Genomic DNA, 14,497 nt, shown 5'->3' on the forward strand with positions numbered 1-14,497 from the left:
TCTTACACTCGTTAGTGTTCTCTTAAAATCTCACCCTTCACATCTCGAAAAATCGTGAAATTTCACGTAGACAAAGTCAAGACCGTTGTGTATCACTTTTCTATTGGAAACATTGAGAGAAAAATTAGCTTTCATGCACTAACAATCATTTAAATCGAAATAGTCAAAATTTCACAATTTTAATAGTGTTACCCCTTTGTGAAATGTAGCATGGACCTATCTTGGAATATTTTTTTCCCACTAGTCACAATAAATTTGTACTACTAAGACGTGAATATGAAGATTGGTTTCGCGTTAAATTTTGTCAAAATGGCCCCTAATTAAAATATTGAAAATTTTCTTCTTTTCAGGGTAAATTTTAACAAGTTTTTTCCTTACTCTTACACTCGCTAGTGTTCTTTTAAAATCTCAACCTACACATCTCGAAAAATCATGAAATTCCACAGGGACAAAGCCAATACCGCTGTGCATCACTTTTCTATTGGACACGTTGAGAGAAAAAGTAGTTTTCAAGGACTAACAATCATTTTAATCGAAATTGTAAAAATCCCTCATTTCTGATCGTGGTACCCCTATGAGAAATGTGGTCCGGACCTATCTCGGAATATTTTTCGCCACTAGTCACAATGAATTCTTACTATTAAGACGTGAATATGAAGATTAGTTTTGCGTAATTTTTTTTGTTAAAATGGCCCCTATTTCAAAAATTGAAAATATTCTTCTTTTTAGGGTAAATTTTAACAAGCTTTTTTCTTACTCTTACACTCGTTAGTGTTCTCTTAAAATCTAACCCTACACATCTCGAAAAATCATGAAATTTCACGGGGACAAAGCCAAAACCGTTGTGCATCACTTTTCTATTAGACATGTTGAGAGAAAAGGTATTTTTTCAACACTAACAATCATTTTAAAGTAAATAGTGAAAATCTCATATTTTTTATAGTGGTACGTACCCCTTTATGAAATGTGGTTCGGACCCATCTCAGAATATTTTTCCCCACTAGTCACAATGAATTCGTACTACTAAGACGTTAATATGAAGATTGATTTCGCGTTAAATTTTAATAAAATGTGCCCTTAATTCAAAAATTGAAAATATTCTTCTTTTCAGGATAAGTTTTAACAAGTTTTTTCCTTACTCTTACTCTTACACTCATTAGTGTTCTCTTAAAATTTCGCCTTACACATCTTGAAAAATTGTGAAATTTCATAAGGATGAAGTTAAGACCGTTGTTCATCATTTTTTATATTGGATACATTGAGAGAAAAGTAATTTTCAAGCACTGACAATCAATATAATCAAAAGAGTTAAAATCTCACATTTCTGATAGTGGTAACCCTTTGTGAAATGTGGCCTGAACCCATCTCGAAATATTTTTTCCCACTAGTTACAATAAATTTGTACTATTAAGATGTAAATATGAAGACTAATTTCGCGTTAAAATTTGTTAATATAACTCCCTAATTAAAAATGTTATTCTTTTAGGGTAAATTTTAATAAATTTTTTTCTTACTCTTTACACTCGTACATATCTCGAAAAATCATAAAATTTTACGGGGACAATGTCAAGATTGTTGTGCATTATTTTTCTATTGGACACGTTCAGAATAAATTTCAACAATTTTTTATTTTCACTCTAACACTCGATAGTGTTCTCTTAAAATCTCTCTATACGCCTCAAAAAATCGTAAAATTTTACAGAGAGGAAGTCAAGACAAATTTCTAAAAGGACGTCAATAATGATGAATTGATTTATCAAAATGTTTAAATAAGAATTTGGTACCAAACCAAACATGGTGGTACTAAAGAATACTTGTTCTAGTTCTATGCTAACCAATAAAAATTTCAAGCTCAATTCAATACAAGGATCTATACTTATTGATGACCATCAAGAAGAGAAGGCTCTAAAGTCATCTCTCATGGCAGATCATATTTCACTTGTCCGAGGTAGAGACCGCACGCAGGCGCCATTGGACTCGCCGCATTCACACTCCTCGCGTTCAGAATCCTTTCAACTGAGTTGTCCATTATGTTTTATAAATGATTGAAAATAATAATAACAAAAAGAAAAATAGAATAAAATAAGAAATCAGTCCATCTCAAACAGAATCAAAACATCAAGGAAATTAATAATTAGAAGAAGAAGAACAAAGCCATAGAAGAGAAGCTCACCATCAGCTATTGTTATATCTCCGGTGCCAACGGCTTTGAGTACACCAACAAGTAATCTTACCTGAATAGACAATGTATTTGCAATTTAGTCCATGATGTTTTACAAGAGTGTAGTAATAGAGATTGGACAAGCAGAATATCATCAAAACCTGGTGATAAAGAAAAGAGCGTATATCATCTTCAAAGACTTCCATTAGAATCTCATTATTCTTCCAAGCACCTGCTGCAGATTCATACATGGTGAAGATAAAAAGGATGTTGTCATCAAGATTGCGGGTATCCCCAAAAAAGGGAGCCAAAGACATCACAACAGAATCATTCCTGTTGTGGACATTGTCCCACATATAATAAATGGTAGAGAATTGAGCCATATATAAGAACATGGGCTACTCCACTCATTGCCAATTGGTTTTGAGATGGAACCCCATGATTCTCAACATGGTATCAGTCCGATCCGCACCTATACAGATAGTGACCATTTCCACGATCCGCACCTATACAGATAGTGACCATTTTCACTCTGATACCGTAAGCCAATTGGTTTTGAGATGGAACCCATGATTCTCAACAATTCCACACTACAATGATAAGTATCGAACCAATCTTCATTTTCAAAAAGAGGTTCTAAATCTGGCAGATCTATCATACCAAATTCCTCACTACTCATATCAAAACTGAGGATCATTTCGATTGAATCTTGTTTCATACACCAATAACAAACACCTCCAAAACATACAGCATTGCATAGTTCAGTATACCTCGACTTTACATTCTTCTTCTTCTTCACAACTGAGCCAAATGGAAACACATTTGTATTTGTTGTTTTTGGAATCAAGTTCAAATCCTATGTGGTGATGAGCTTCAAATTTAACATTCTTTGGTTCTGGGAGAATCGTGGATGATGCGCCACATTCTTGTACTTCTCATTAAGAAAATGTGGTATAGTGAGAGCTTCTGTAACAGTTATAACATCATCATTTTCACTATCATCATCATCATCATGGATGATAGTAAGCAATGGGTATGTGATCAAGCGATGATCATCATGGGGGGAAGGGTCTTTGAAACAAAGTAAGGACATAGAAGACTGGTTTTTGGTAATGAGGAGGTGCTTGGCTACAAATTTTGGATCGTTGATGAAAGTGGAAATACAAGAATACCAAAACTTGTTCATAGAGAATCTGGAGGTACCAACAACATGATTTTCTCCAAAACTTCACTTGGCAAATCAAAAAAACTCGCCATTATTTCTGCCATGAATGATCAATATAAGCTTATGACGTAGAAAGAACAATAACCTTATTATAGGAAGTTTGCAATTAATAGTAATGCCAGAATCAATAATTAATTACTTACTTGTGTTGTGTTGTCAAGAAAGATCAATAGCAAGAATTGAGTTGCTCAACAAAATCTCACCATGGAATTAAGGAGTGATAGTGACTGTGTTTGAGCCTTTGAGCGTCAAGAACCATCTTACAACTGATTTCTATATTTAAGTGTCCTAGTTAAACTTTGTGGTAAATGAAAATGTGATATGAACATGAAACATGTATAAATAAGAATATGTCAAAGCTTTAAATGAGTTTTTGTATTGTATGTAATGAATTGAGACTTGAGAGTTTTCTTTTATGATATAATCAATCAATATAACTTTGTTATAATTCTTTATTGTTGATAGTCAAGTATTATCATGGAGATGAAAAACTGTTCCGGGCAGCCTCGGCTGGGCATGGTTGGTTCTTGATGGAGAGTTCATTTCCATGGATTTGACTTTTGAGGATCACATTCACATTCATTTCCAAATCTAAATAAGCTCATTTTTTGTTGCCTTCCAAAAAGACCAACTTGAAATTTAGAACCACTTAGGAGAATTCACATTTTATTGTCCTAGTCCTACAAAGTCTAACCAGTAAACCAGTAAAAGAGATTAATAGATTTACTGTTTGGTGCAAATGTAAGAATGGGATGGCATGATCATCTTTTTCAACAAATATTCTTATGTTTAAACTATATATAAAAAAACTGTGAAAGGCATCAATAATGACTTCATTTCATTACATAGATAATGTTTAAATCATAAAATCAAACTTAACAAATAACATTTTAGTCTCTACACTTCTAGAGCCAAACCAGAGAGTTTGGAAATTAAATTTCCTTCCTAATAGAAACCAGACTTTTTTCATACAAACAAAACGAATTATAATATATCTTTAGTTTTCTATCTACACCAAAAACATTTCTTAACTTTCCAGTACGAATGTTGCAAGAAGCCAAGTAATATACGCGCGTATCATCTACAAAGACTTCCATCAGAATCTCATCATTCTTCCAAAATGGTAGTAAGTTATTGTAATACTTCTCTAGTGGTCCAATCTGCACATATTTGGTCCAACCACCTGCTACACCTTTATCCATGGTGAAGACAAAAAAGATTAACTTATTCCCCCATGTGAAATCAGGGGCCAAATACATCACAACAGAATCATTCCACACTGCCAAGCGCGTACTATAAGAAACCAAGAAATCTTCCGCGGCATAAAAATGTTCAAAATCTGGCAAATCTATCATACGAAATTCCTCACTACTCATATCAAAACTGAGGATCTTATCAATTCCAGGTTGGCTAATATACCAGTAACAAACACCTCCAAAACATACAGCATTGCATAGTTGAGTATGCACTATATAATCCATTACGTCTTGAGACATGTTGATCTCTCTCCAAGAATCAGAACCCACTGTGTATACCTCAACTTTACATTCTTCTTCATCACCGAGCCAAATGTAAACACATTTGTATTTGTTGTTTCTAGAATCATGTTCAAGTCCTATGTGGTGATAAGCTTTAGACGTAACACTATTCTTCGGTTGTGGGAGAATCATGAATTCTTTCAAGGCAGGATTACACAACGCCATAGTTATAGTCTCCTCAATACCATCATTTACTAGCAAAAGAAGTCCATCACAGTGATATATTTTATTCCATCTATTCATATCCAAAAGTGGCATACTCAGATCTACTGTGACTGTTCTAAAATGATCCTTCTTACCATCATCATCATCATCTTCAAGGATAATAGTGACAACATCATCATCATCATCATGGATTACAGTAACATCATCATCATAGCCGTTGATTATAGTGACATGATCATTATCATGGATTATAGTGTCATCATCATCATCATCATCATGGATTATAGTGTCATCATCATCAGCACCTTCATCATTACCATCAACATGGACTATATTGAGCAATGGGTATGTGATCATGCGATGATCGTCATGGGGGGAAGGGTCGTTGAAACAAAGAAAGGATATGGAAGATTCATTTTTGGTATTGAGGAGGTGCTTAGCTACAAATTTTGGATCGTTGATGAAAGTGGAAATACAAGAATACCAAAACTTGTTCACAGATTTACATTCTACTAGAGAATCTGCAGGCACCAACAACATGATTTTCTCCACAACTTCACTTGGCAAATCACAGAATCTCCCCATTTCTGCCATCAATGATCAAACTAAGCTTATAATCAAAATTATTAACTTTAAAAAAGGAATAAGATTATAGAAAGATGAAATTGTTCATTCATAGGAAAAAATATACTAAAAAATCATGACAGAAAAATCCAAACTTCAAAGATTTTATTCAGTTGAAAAAGAAAACAGCAAAAAAATGGAAATTAAGAAAATGACGGTAAATTCAGAAGTGAAGTGAGTGGCTGACCTTAATTTCTGTATTTCTGTCTGATTAAGCTCTTCTTCTACTTCCTTTTCTACTCTGGTTTCTAACTCAAACCAGAAAAAGAACCCAGAAGAAGGAAGACAACACAAACAAAATAAATAAAAAAAATGGTATTTCTCTTGAATTTTTCTATGAGCTATTCTTATTGTACAGAACTCCCATATATATATATATATAGGTAAATTATAAAAGCAAATAATACATTGAAGTGAACCAACCAATACCATAATTATGATTACATAGAAACAATACAATACACCTTTTTGAATACCCCAAACAACTGTAGGACTTCCCAATACAAGAAGAATAATTGTCAATTCATATTTCCAATACTTGTCTTCTCAATAGACAATTCATATTTCCAATACAATTTACCAACTCATTTTTATTTAACTTCTCCATCACAAAATATTAACTCATATATAACACTTTTTTTTTTCTTTCATTTTTTGCTGGCTGAATTAAGAGTATATTGATTAGGAAATAAGTGATAGTGATTAGTATAACATATAGTGAAGGATTTCCACAACCATTTCTTTCTAAGTGAAATATTTCACTGAAGAAGAACAAGATTGTTAGTCACACTCTCATGCATTTTATGATGAATGAATTATCTACACAAACTTATTACCAACTGTACTCTGTACATATATATATATATTATAAAGCTGTCCTAGGTGACCAAATTGTGACATTAAGACCTGAAATAAAGAAAGAAAGAAAGCATAATGAACCAGACCAGAACATGAAAAGTAGTCTCCATAACACATTTCAAAATCATTTACTCACTCAGTACTTGTCTTCTATGCTTGAAGAGCAATACTCGGTAATTGCTTAGTGAGTTAGTGAAAAAGTTGAACATCAAAGATGATAATGATATTGTTTTTGTTAATGATAAGATAAAAAAGCCAGTTGAAGAAGATTTTGAGGAAGCTCCAACCTGAAATTAAGATGAAACTGAATCAGGAGTTGGGATTCAAAAAAAAAATTTGGACCATTTCTCGATTTGTGCGTGTCATCCTTGCGCAGGGGCCATGCTAATCTTCTCTGTATCGTTCCAATTTTATCGGATGTCCCCGAAGGGACAGGTAACATGACTGAGGTAAGGATATATAAACATTCTAAGGAAATGTTATATTGGCGATGTGGGACAATTAGAACTTGTACTTTGTACAAATCAAATCTGTGGGCCGTTATTTACAAGGTAACAAATTTGTTGTTGGTAAAGTCCGGCCCAATACAAACAGAGCCTGCTATGCTTTAGATGACTGACTTATGTGTCGTTTTCTTATGTTTTCTGTCGTTTTTGTAAAAACTTAAGTAAAAGTTACTATATTTTATGAGTGCCAAAAGCATATATAATTAAACTAAATATGTATCATTGGAAAATAGTAAACTAAGCCAAAGAGACTCAACATAAATTCACTAAAGAAATTAGATATCATAGTATATTATTGGACCCATCTCGAAATATTTTTTCGCATTAGTCACAATGAATTCGTACTACTAAGACGTGAATATGAAGATTAATTTCATGGGAGGAAGCCAAGATTGTTGTCAATCACTTTTCTATTAGTTACGTTAAGCGAAAACCTAGTTTTCAAGCACTAACAATCATTTTTATCGAAATTGTAAAAATCTCACATTTTTTATAGTGGTACTCCGATGTGAAATGTCGCCCGAACCATATCAGAATATTTATCCCCACTCGTCACAATAAATTGGTACTACTAAGACGTGAATAAGAAGATTAGTTTTGAGTTAAATTTTGTTAAAATGGCCTCCTAATTAAACAATTAAAAATATTCTTCTTTTCAAAATAAATTTTAACAAGTTTTTTTTTTCTTATTCTTACACTCGTTAGTGTTCTCTTAAACTCTCACATTACACATCTCGAAAAATCATAAAATTTCTCGGAACAAAGCGAAGACCGTTGTGAATCACTTTTCTATTAGACACGTTTGAGAGAAAAAGTAATTTTCATGCACTAACAAGTCATAATGAATTCGTAGAATTAAGACGCGAATATGAACATTAGGTTTGCGTTAAATTTTGTTAAAATGGCCCCCTAATTAAAAAAATTCAAAATATTCTTCTTTGTAGGATAAATTATAATAAGTTTTTTCTTTACTTTTACACACGTTAGTGTTCTCTTAAAATCTTATTATACACATCTCGAAAAATCGTGAAATTTCACGTGGACAAAGCCAAGACCGTTGTGCATCACTTTTCTATTGGAAACATTGAGAGAAAAAGTAGTTTTCATGCACTAACAATCATTTAAATCGAAATAGTCAAAATTTCACATTTTTAATATTGGTATCCCTTTGTGAAATGTAGCATGGACCTATCTCGAAATATTTTTCGCCACTTTTTTTTTTTTTTTTGATAAAAAGCGTTTATATCATAGATTCATAAAGAGTTAGACCTCTCGGTCATTACAAAATAGGGTGTCCAGGACGAAATCGACCGGGAGAGACCCAAAAGTCTGATGGGTAAAAGCCCATCTAGCCACATTATGAGCGGCATAATTACAAGATCTACTGACATAAGAAAAACAACAACTACTAAATGAGTGAGATAACTTAGTACAAAATGAGATACAATTCTCTATTGCCCAACGAGACCCCTTCCCATTGATGGCGTCGATAACCACTCTCGAGTCATTCTCCACTATAACATACTTAGAGCCGATATCCAAAGCAACAGCCACAGCCAAAGAGCAGGCCGCCGCTTCACACAAAGAACATCCGAGAAGTTCTCCCGAGCTGTCTAAACTCTAACCACTCTGCCAAGATGGTTCCTTGCCACAACAACAATACACATACTATCCAAACCCACTTTAACATCACAATTCAGCTTAATCCAATCCTGAGGAGAAGGGGACTAAACTTCCTTTAAAGCTGGGGTAGCACATTGGAGCAAGGAATCATACATATCTACATAAGAAGTACAAATATTATCAATGCATTTGTTAATATCAACAGGACAATTATTATGGACCTTCTCAATTGCGCACCCTCCAAATAGTATCCACAACAATAGAAGCATATAAGAATATATCATCGACACAAGCTCCTTTATGTTTTAGGTCCCAGATGAACTTGACCCAATCCCAGACACGGATGCCTGTATCACACACCGGATAGATACCCCAAGGAGATGAACGCCAAAAATGAAGTGCCACCTCACAGGATAGAAACAGGTGTTCAATGGATTCTTCACACCTTCCACATAGGGGGCAGCTTGGGTCCTCTATATGGAATCTGTTACCGATCACAGCTCTTACAGGGAGAGCACAAGACAAGATACACCACCATAAGACCTTATGTCGCTCCAAAAATTTTGCCACTAGTCACAATGAATTTGTACTAATAAGACGTGAATATGAAGATTGATTTCGCGTTAAATTTTGTCAAAATGGCCCCTAATTAAAATATTAAATTTTTTTTTTCTTTTCAGGGTAAATTTTTTCCTTACTCTTACACTCGCTAGTGTTCTTTTAAAATCTCAACCTACACATCTCGAAAAATCATGAAATTCCACAGGGACAAAGCCAAGACCGTTGTGCATCACTTTTCTATTGAACACGTTTAGAGAAAAAGTAGTTTTCAAGGACTAACAATCATTTTAATCGAAATTGTGAAAATCCCTCATTTCTGATCGTGGTACCCCTATGTGAAATGTGGTCCGGACCCATCTCGTAATATTTTTCGCCACTAGTCACAATGAATTCTTACTATTAAGACGTGAATATGAAGACTAGTTTTGCGTTAAAATTTTTTTTGTTAAAATGGCCCCTAATTCAAAAATTGAAAATATTATTCTTTTTAGGGTAAATTTGAACAAGCTTTTTTCTTACTCTTATACTCGTTAGTGTTCTCTTAAAATCTAACCCTACACATCTCGAAAAATCATGAAATTTCACGGGGACAAAGCCAAGACCGTTGTGCATCACTTTTCTATTGGACACGTTGAGAGAAAAAGTATTTTTCATGCACTAATAATTATTTTAATCGAAATAGTGAAAATCTCACATTTCTGATAGTGGTACCCCTTTGTGAAATGTAGCCTGGACCCATCTCAGAATATTTTTTGCCACTAGTTACAATAAATTTGTACTACTAAGACGTTGATATGAAGATTGGTTTCGCGTTAAAATTTGTTAATATGGCCTCGTAATTAAAAAAAAATTAAAAATGTTATTCTTTTAGGGTAAATTTTAATAAATTTTTTCCTTACTCTTTACACTCGTACATATCTCGAAAAATTATAAAATTTTACGGGGACAGTGTCAAGATTGTCGTGCATTATTTTTCTATTGGACACAATCAGAATAAATTTCAACAAATTTTTTTTTAGTCTAACACTCGATAATGTTCTCTCAAAATCTCTCTACACGCCTCGAAAAATCATAAAATTTTACAGAGAGGAAGTCAAGACAAATTTCTAAAAGGACGTCAATAATGATGAATTGATTTATCAAAATGTTTAAATAAGAATTTGGTACCAAACCAAACATGGTGGTACTAATGAATACTTGTTCTAGTTCTATGTTAACCAATAAAATTTCATGCTCAATTCAATACAAGAATCTATACTTATTGATGACCATCAAGAAGAGAAGGCTCTAAAGTCATCTCTCATGGCAGATCATATTTCACTTGTCCGAGGTAGAGACCGCACGCAGGCGCCATTGGACTCGCCGCATTCACACTCCTCGCATTCAGAATCCTTTCAACTGAGTTGTCCATTATGTTTTATAAATGATTGAACATAATAATAACAAAAAGAAAAATAGAATAAAATAAGAAATCAGTCCATCTCAAACAGAATCAAAACATCAAGGAAATTAATAATTAGAAGAAGAAGAACAAAGCCATAGAAGAGAAGCTCACCATCAGCTATTGTTATATCTCCCGTGCCAACGGCTTTGAGTACACCAACAAGTAATCTAACCTGAATAGACAATGTATTTGCAATTTAGTCCATGATGTTTTTCAAGAGTGTAGTAATAGAGATTGGACAAGCAGAATATCATCAAAACCTGGTGATAAAGAAAAGAGCGTGCTCGCGCAGTTACCACAAGGCAACGGTGTTTCCTCCTCGCGCCAAAGCCTAGATTACTTTCGCTATGAAAGCTTTGAGTATCGTCGTGAGTAAAACCATTTCGACCCCTCTCTGCAATTGAAGGGAAATATGGAGTAGGTGCCATTTCGGAAACATTAAGCTCATCTAATGTTCTCACTGGTGATTTTGCCTATTAACCAAAAAGGGTTTTACAATAATGCATAAGAAAGAGTTGCGAAATAGAAAAATACTGTTCTAAAGAGAAACAGGATGATGAAAGAACCTGACAGCCAGATCCCCGGAATGTGCTAAAATCATGATGACCAACTAGAACTTTACAAGCTTCCTGCAATGATTATAACAAACATACTTATATGATAAAACAACATTACTAGACATAATAAGAGATAAAATGTCAACCTGCATCGCACTGAGATTAAGCTCCTCGGGTATATGCCAAGCACGGCCTTTCTCCAATGTTGATAAAGGCTCTGGCCCAGACAACAAACGATAGAAGTACCTGAAAAGCACTTTTTTTAAGTAAATAAACAAAAAAATTACAAGTAGATCTGCTCCTTAATGCATTATATATAATAATGTAGATCTATGAGTACCTACGTTCGCTCTTGAGCCTTATGTCTAGCATGAAAATCAGGTGGAATGCAGCGAACGTCAATCACCATTATGTCACCTTCATTTTTCTGATGAGCCAAAGTCAACAATTCTGAATTTCATTACTATTCAATGAATGCATGGACCATTAAAAAAAATTCAAAACAAATAATAGGCATTTAAATCAGATACAATTTAAGTTGTATTTTTAGGATAAATAACTATTAATCCATCTCTTGAAGCATGTATACTTAAACACAAAACCAGCTTGAACTTTTGTCAAAATTTCTGAGACTTAAATCAATTTAACATCATGGGAATATTAAATTCAAATCAATGATCACACAACCACCACAAGATTCACTGGACATATTCAGCTCAAACTTTCTTAACAACTCATTTGGTTGCTCGGTTAGCTAATTCACCAAAGCTGTTCACAATCAGATGAGGCTGTTTCGGTTATAAGACGATGGTCATATATGGTTAAAGACTGTACCTGTAAAAAATGGTTCACAGCTTTTTTCACCACATCAGGTTCATGAGGCGGTAACTGCATTCAAACAAAAATGACACAATCACCAAAAGCTGGGTAAAATATGGTTGCAGTTTCATAAATAAGCTTAACTGATAGAGAATCAGGTTGATGACAAGGAACTTCACGGCTAAGACGTTTGGGTGTAAATTTGAGAAGAGGGCCTCATTGGTCTTTCGGATGTGAATTAGACTTTAAAAGCACTAACCCATTGCAAAGAAGGCCTTAAACTATTATCAGGACTTTAAAGGAGTATTAAATAAACTGTCATCATACCACTTCCCCTGGCTTCCTCTTGCTCATGCGCTCAACATCAACATGACAAACATTTGATAAGGCATGCACTCCAGCATCCTGCAATAGCGAAAAAACATATTCATCAGAAAAGGGAAGCGAAACCAAAGAAACTAAATGTTGTTTCTTCAGTTTAGTGATACTGTGATTGTAAAATTAATACTGAGGTTAAAGATCAAACAAGGACAAACTTACAGTTCGACTTGAGCAGAAAACTGATACAGGTTTACCAACAAATTTTCGAAACGCCTCCTATAGAAACCATTCAAACACAAGTTAACCCACAAAGCTGCATGACATGAAGAGCTTAAAGCCATAAACTTTTCATGTTTTATAGATTCTACAGAAACCATTAAAGCCAAGTTAATCCACAAAGCTATATGACATGAAGATCTTAAAGCCATTAACTTTACAAGTTTCAGATTCTACAGAAACCATTCAAACCCAATTCAATCCACTAAGCCATATGACATGAAGAGCTTAAAGCCATAAACTTTTCAATTTTTTTCTTTTTTTACAGATTCTACAGAAACCATTCAAACCCAGGTCAATCTACTAAGCTATATGATATGAAGAGCTTAAAGCCATAAACTTTTCAAGTAGATTCTACACAATCCTTCAAACTCAAGTTACCCACAAAGCTATCTAACATGAAGAGCTTAAATCCATTAACTTTTCAAGTTTTACATAATTCAACCAATAACATTCATTCTATGCTTATTGAACGAGAATTGAGCTACATAAAACATAAAAAACAGCTCTTTGAATCACTACACACATAAATCTTCGAAATCAGTAAAACAAAAAAAGTGGACCTGAAGAGCACCAACGACAGTTCTGAATTTGGGTTGCTGCTGAGATCCAGAGAAGCGAGTCCCAATGTACTCAATTGCAATCAAATACCTCTGAATATTGGTTCTAGGGTTTTGGGTCATGGATTGGGGATCAGGACCAAACTCTTCTTCTCCTCCTTCTACTTCGTCTTCTTCTAGTTCTAGGTCGTCTTCTTCGCTGGTCCTAGCCAACTTTGAAGGTCTTTGGGGTGGTGATTCGACTGTATCCAATGGATGTTTCGAATCTTCAGTCATAATTGGCCCCAAAATCCAAACCCTAATTAGAACCACGATTTTCCCCCAAAGGTTTGGACTTTGGACGACGGAGACCCTCCGACCAAGGTTTAAGGGGGTTTTAGGCATTTTAGCCCTTTAGAGATATATACGACATGTCGTTTTCTTGGGTAAATATTTTATGCTTTTTTAGCTCTTAAGAGTATTTATACGACATGTCGTTTTCTTGAGTAAATATTTTGGGCTTTTTTAGCTCTTTAGAGTACATATACGACATGTCGTTTTCTTGGATAAACATTTTACGCTTTTTAGCCCTTTAGAGTATATATACGACAAGTCGTTTTCATGGATAAATGTAAACTAGCCAAATAACTAGTATTTTCAGCTTACAAGTTTGATGTTACGACATGTCGTTTGTATAATGAACAACTTGTTGTTTTGCTCTCCAAAAGCATATAAAGAACGACTTGTTGTTTTGCTCTCCAAAAGCATATAATGTAGGGTACACATCAGGTGAGTTTTAACGAGTTTCAGGTTTTCGGATTTGTACTTCCCAACCATATCTCGCTATTGAAATTAAGTTTTTTCTAATTGAGTTTTTAAATTTTGTGTATGTGCATAGTTAGACCATAATTAATTTCTTTTTGGTTTTTCCTCAAAGTTATCCAATATGTACTTTGTTGGATTAATATTCTCCATGAGCTCACATGTATTGGTATATTATTAGAAGTTTGACCCAAATAATGTAATCATTTTAGTAATTGTAGGTCATTGAATATTAAAGTGTCATAAACTAAATATGCAAATACTTTAAAAGATATTTCTAATAATTAATTCAATTGAATGTTAGATGTATTGAATTTTTAAACACTTCATCGAGCATCCAATCTGATCCAATTAAATATTCAAAAATAGCATCCAATTCAATTCGACCACAATTAAATATAATTGAATTAGTCAATAGTCATTGGATCGATTTATGCCCAACTTCTAATCCTAACTTC

General features: G+C 33.9%; 2 protein-coding genes and 1 non-coding gene across 5 annotated transcripts; all 3 read right to left on the minus strand.

The window, feature by feature from the left end:
• Window positions 1–1,720: 1,720 nt before the first annotated feature.
• LOC115720948 (uncharacterized) lies at window positions 1,721–13,935 on the minus strand. Of its 2 annotated transcripts, none has more exons than XM_030650161.2 (10): window positions 13,242–13,935; window positions 12,622–12,678; window positions 12,409–12,486; window positions 12,097–12,150; window positions 11,607–11,689; window positions 11,409–11,508; window positions 11,272–11,334; window positions 10,966–11,178; window positions 10,817–10,877; window positions 1,721–2,016 (listed from the first exon to the last, which is right to left on the minus strand). In XM_030650161.2, exons 1-10 carry the CDS (start codon window positions 13,620–13,622, stop codon window positions 1,919–1,921), a joined length of 1,188 nt encoding a protein of 395 aa, XP_030506021.2. In that variant the 5' UTR covers window positions 13,623–13,935; the 3' UTR covers window positions 1,721–1,918. The 2 variants fall into 2 exon arrangements, with proteins under 2 accessions (XP_030506021.2, XP_030506022.2); XM_030650162.2 differs by lacking the exon at window positions 1,721–2,016 and adding an exon at window positions 10,365–10,659 and having other exon boundaries at window positions 13,242–13,929.
• LOC133035196 (putative F-box protein At3g17500) lies at window positions 4,217–7,099 on the minus strand. 2 transcript variants are annotated; one of them, XM_061111060.1, is made up of 3 exons: window positions 6,859–7,099; window positions 5,901–5,961; window positions 4,217–5,676 (listed from the first exon to the last, which is right to left on the minus strand). In XM_061111060.1, exon 3 carries the CDS (start codon window positions 5,672–5,674, stop codon window positions 4,319–4,321), a length of 1,356 nt encoding a protein of 451 aa, XP_060967043.1. In that variant the 5' UTR covers window positions 5,675–5,676; window positions 5,901–5,961; window positions 6,859–7,099; the 3' UTR covers window positions 4,217–4,318. The 2 variants fall into 2 exon arrangements, with proteins under 2 accessions (XP_060967043.1, XP_060967042.1); XM_061111059.1 differs by having other exon boundaries at window positions 4,217–7,099.
• LOC115721564 (U6 spliceosomal RNA) lies at window positions 6,902–7,004 on the minus strand. Its single transcript, XR_004012579.1, has one exon. It is a non-coding gene; the product is annotated as a U6 spliceosomal RNA (small nuclear RNA).
• Window positions 13,936–14,497: the final 562 nt, after the last annotated feature.

This window comes from Cannabis sativa, chromosome 2 (genome assembly GCF_029168945.1).
Source record: "Cannabis sativa cultivar Pink pepper isolate KNU-18-1 chromosome 2, ASM2916894v1, whole genome shotgun sequence".
NCBI lineage: Eukaryota > Viridiplantae > Streptophyta > Magnoliopsida > Rosales > Cannabaceae > Cannabis > Cannabis sativa.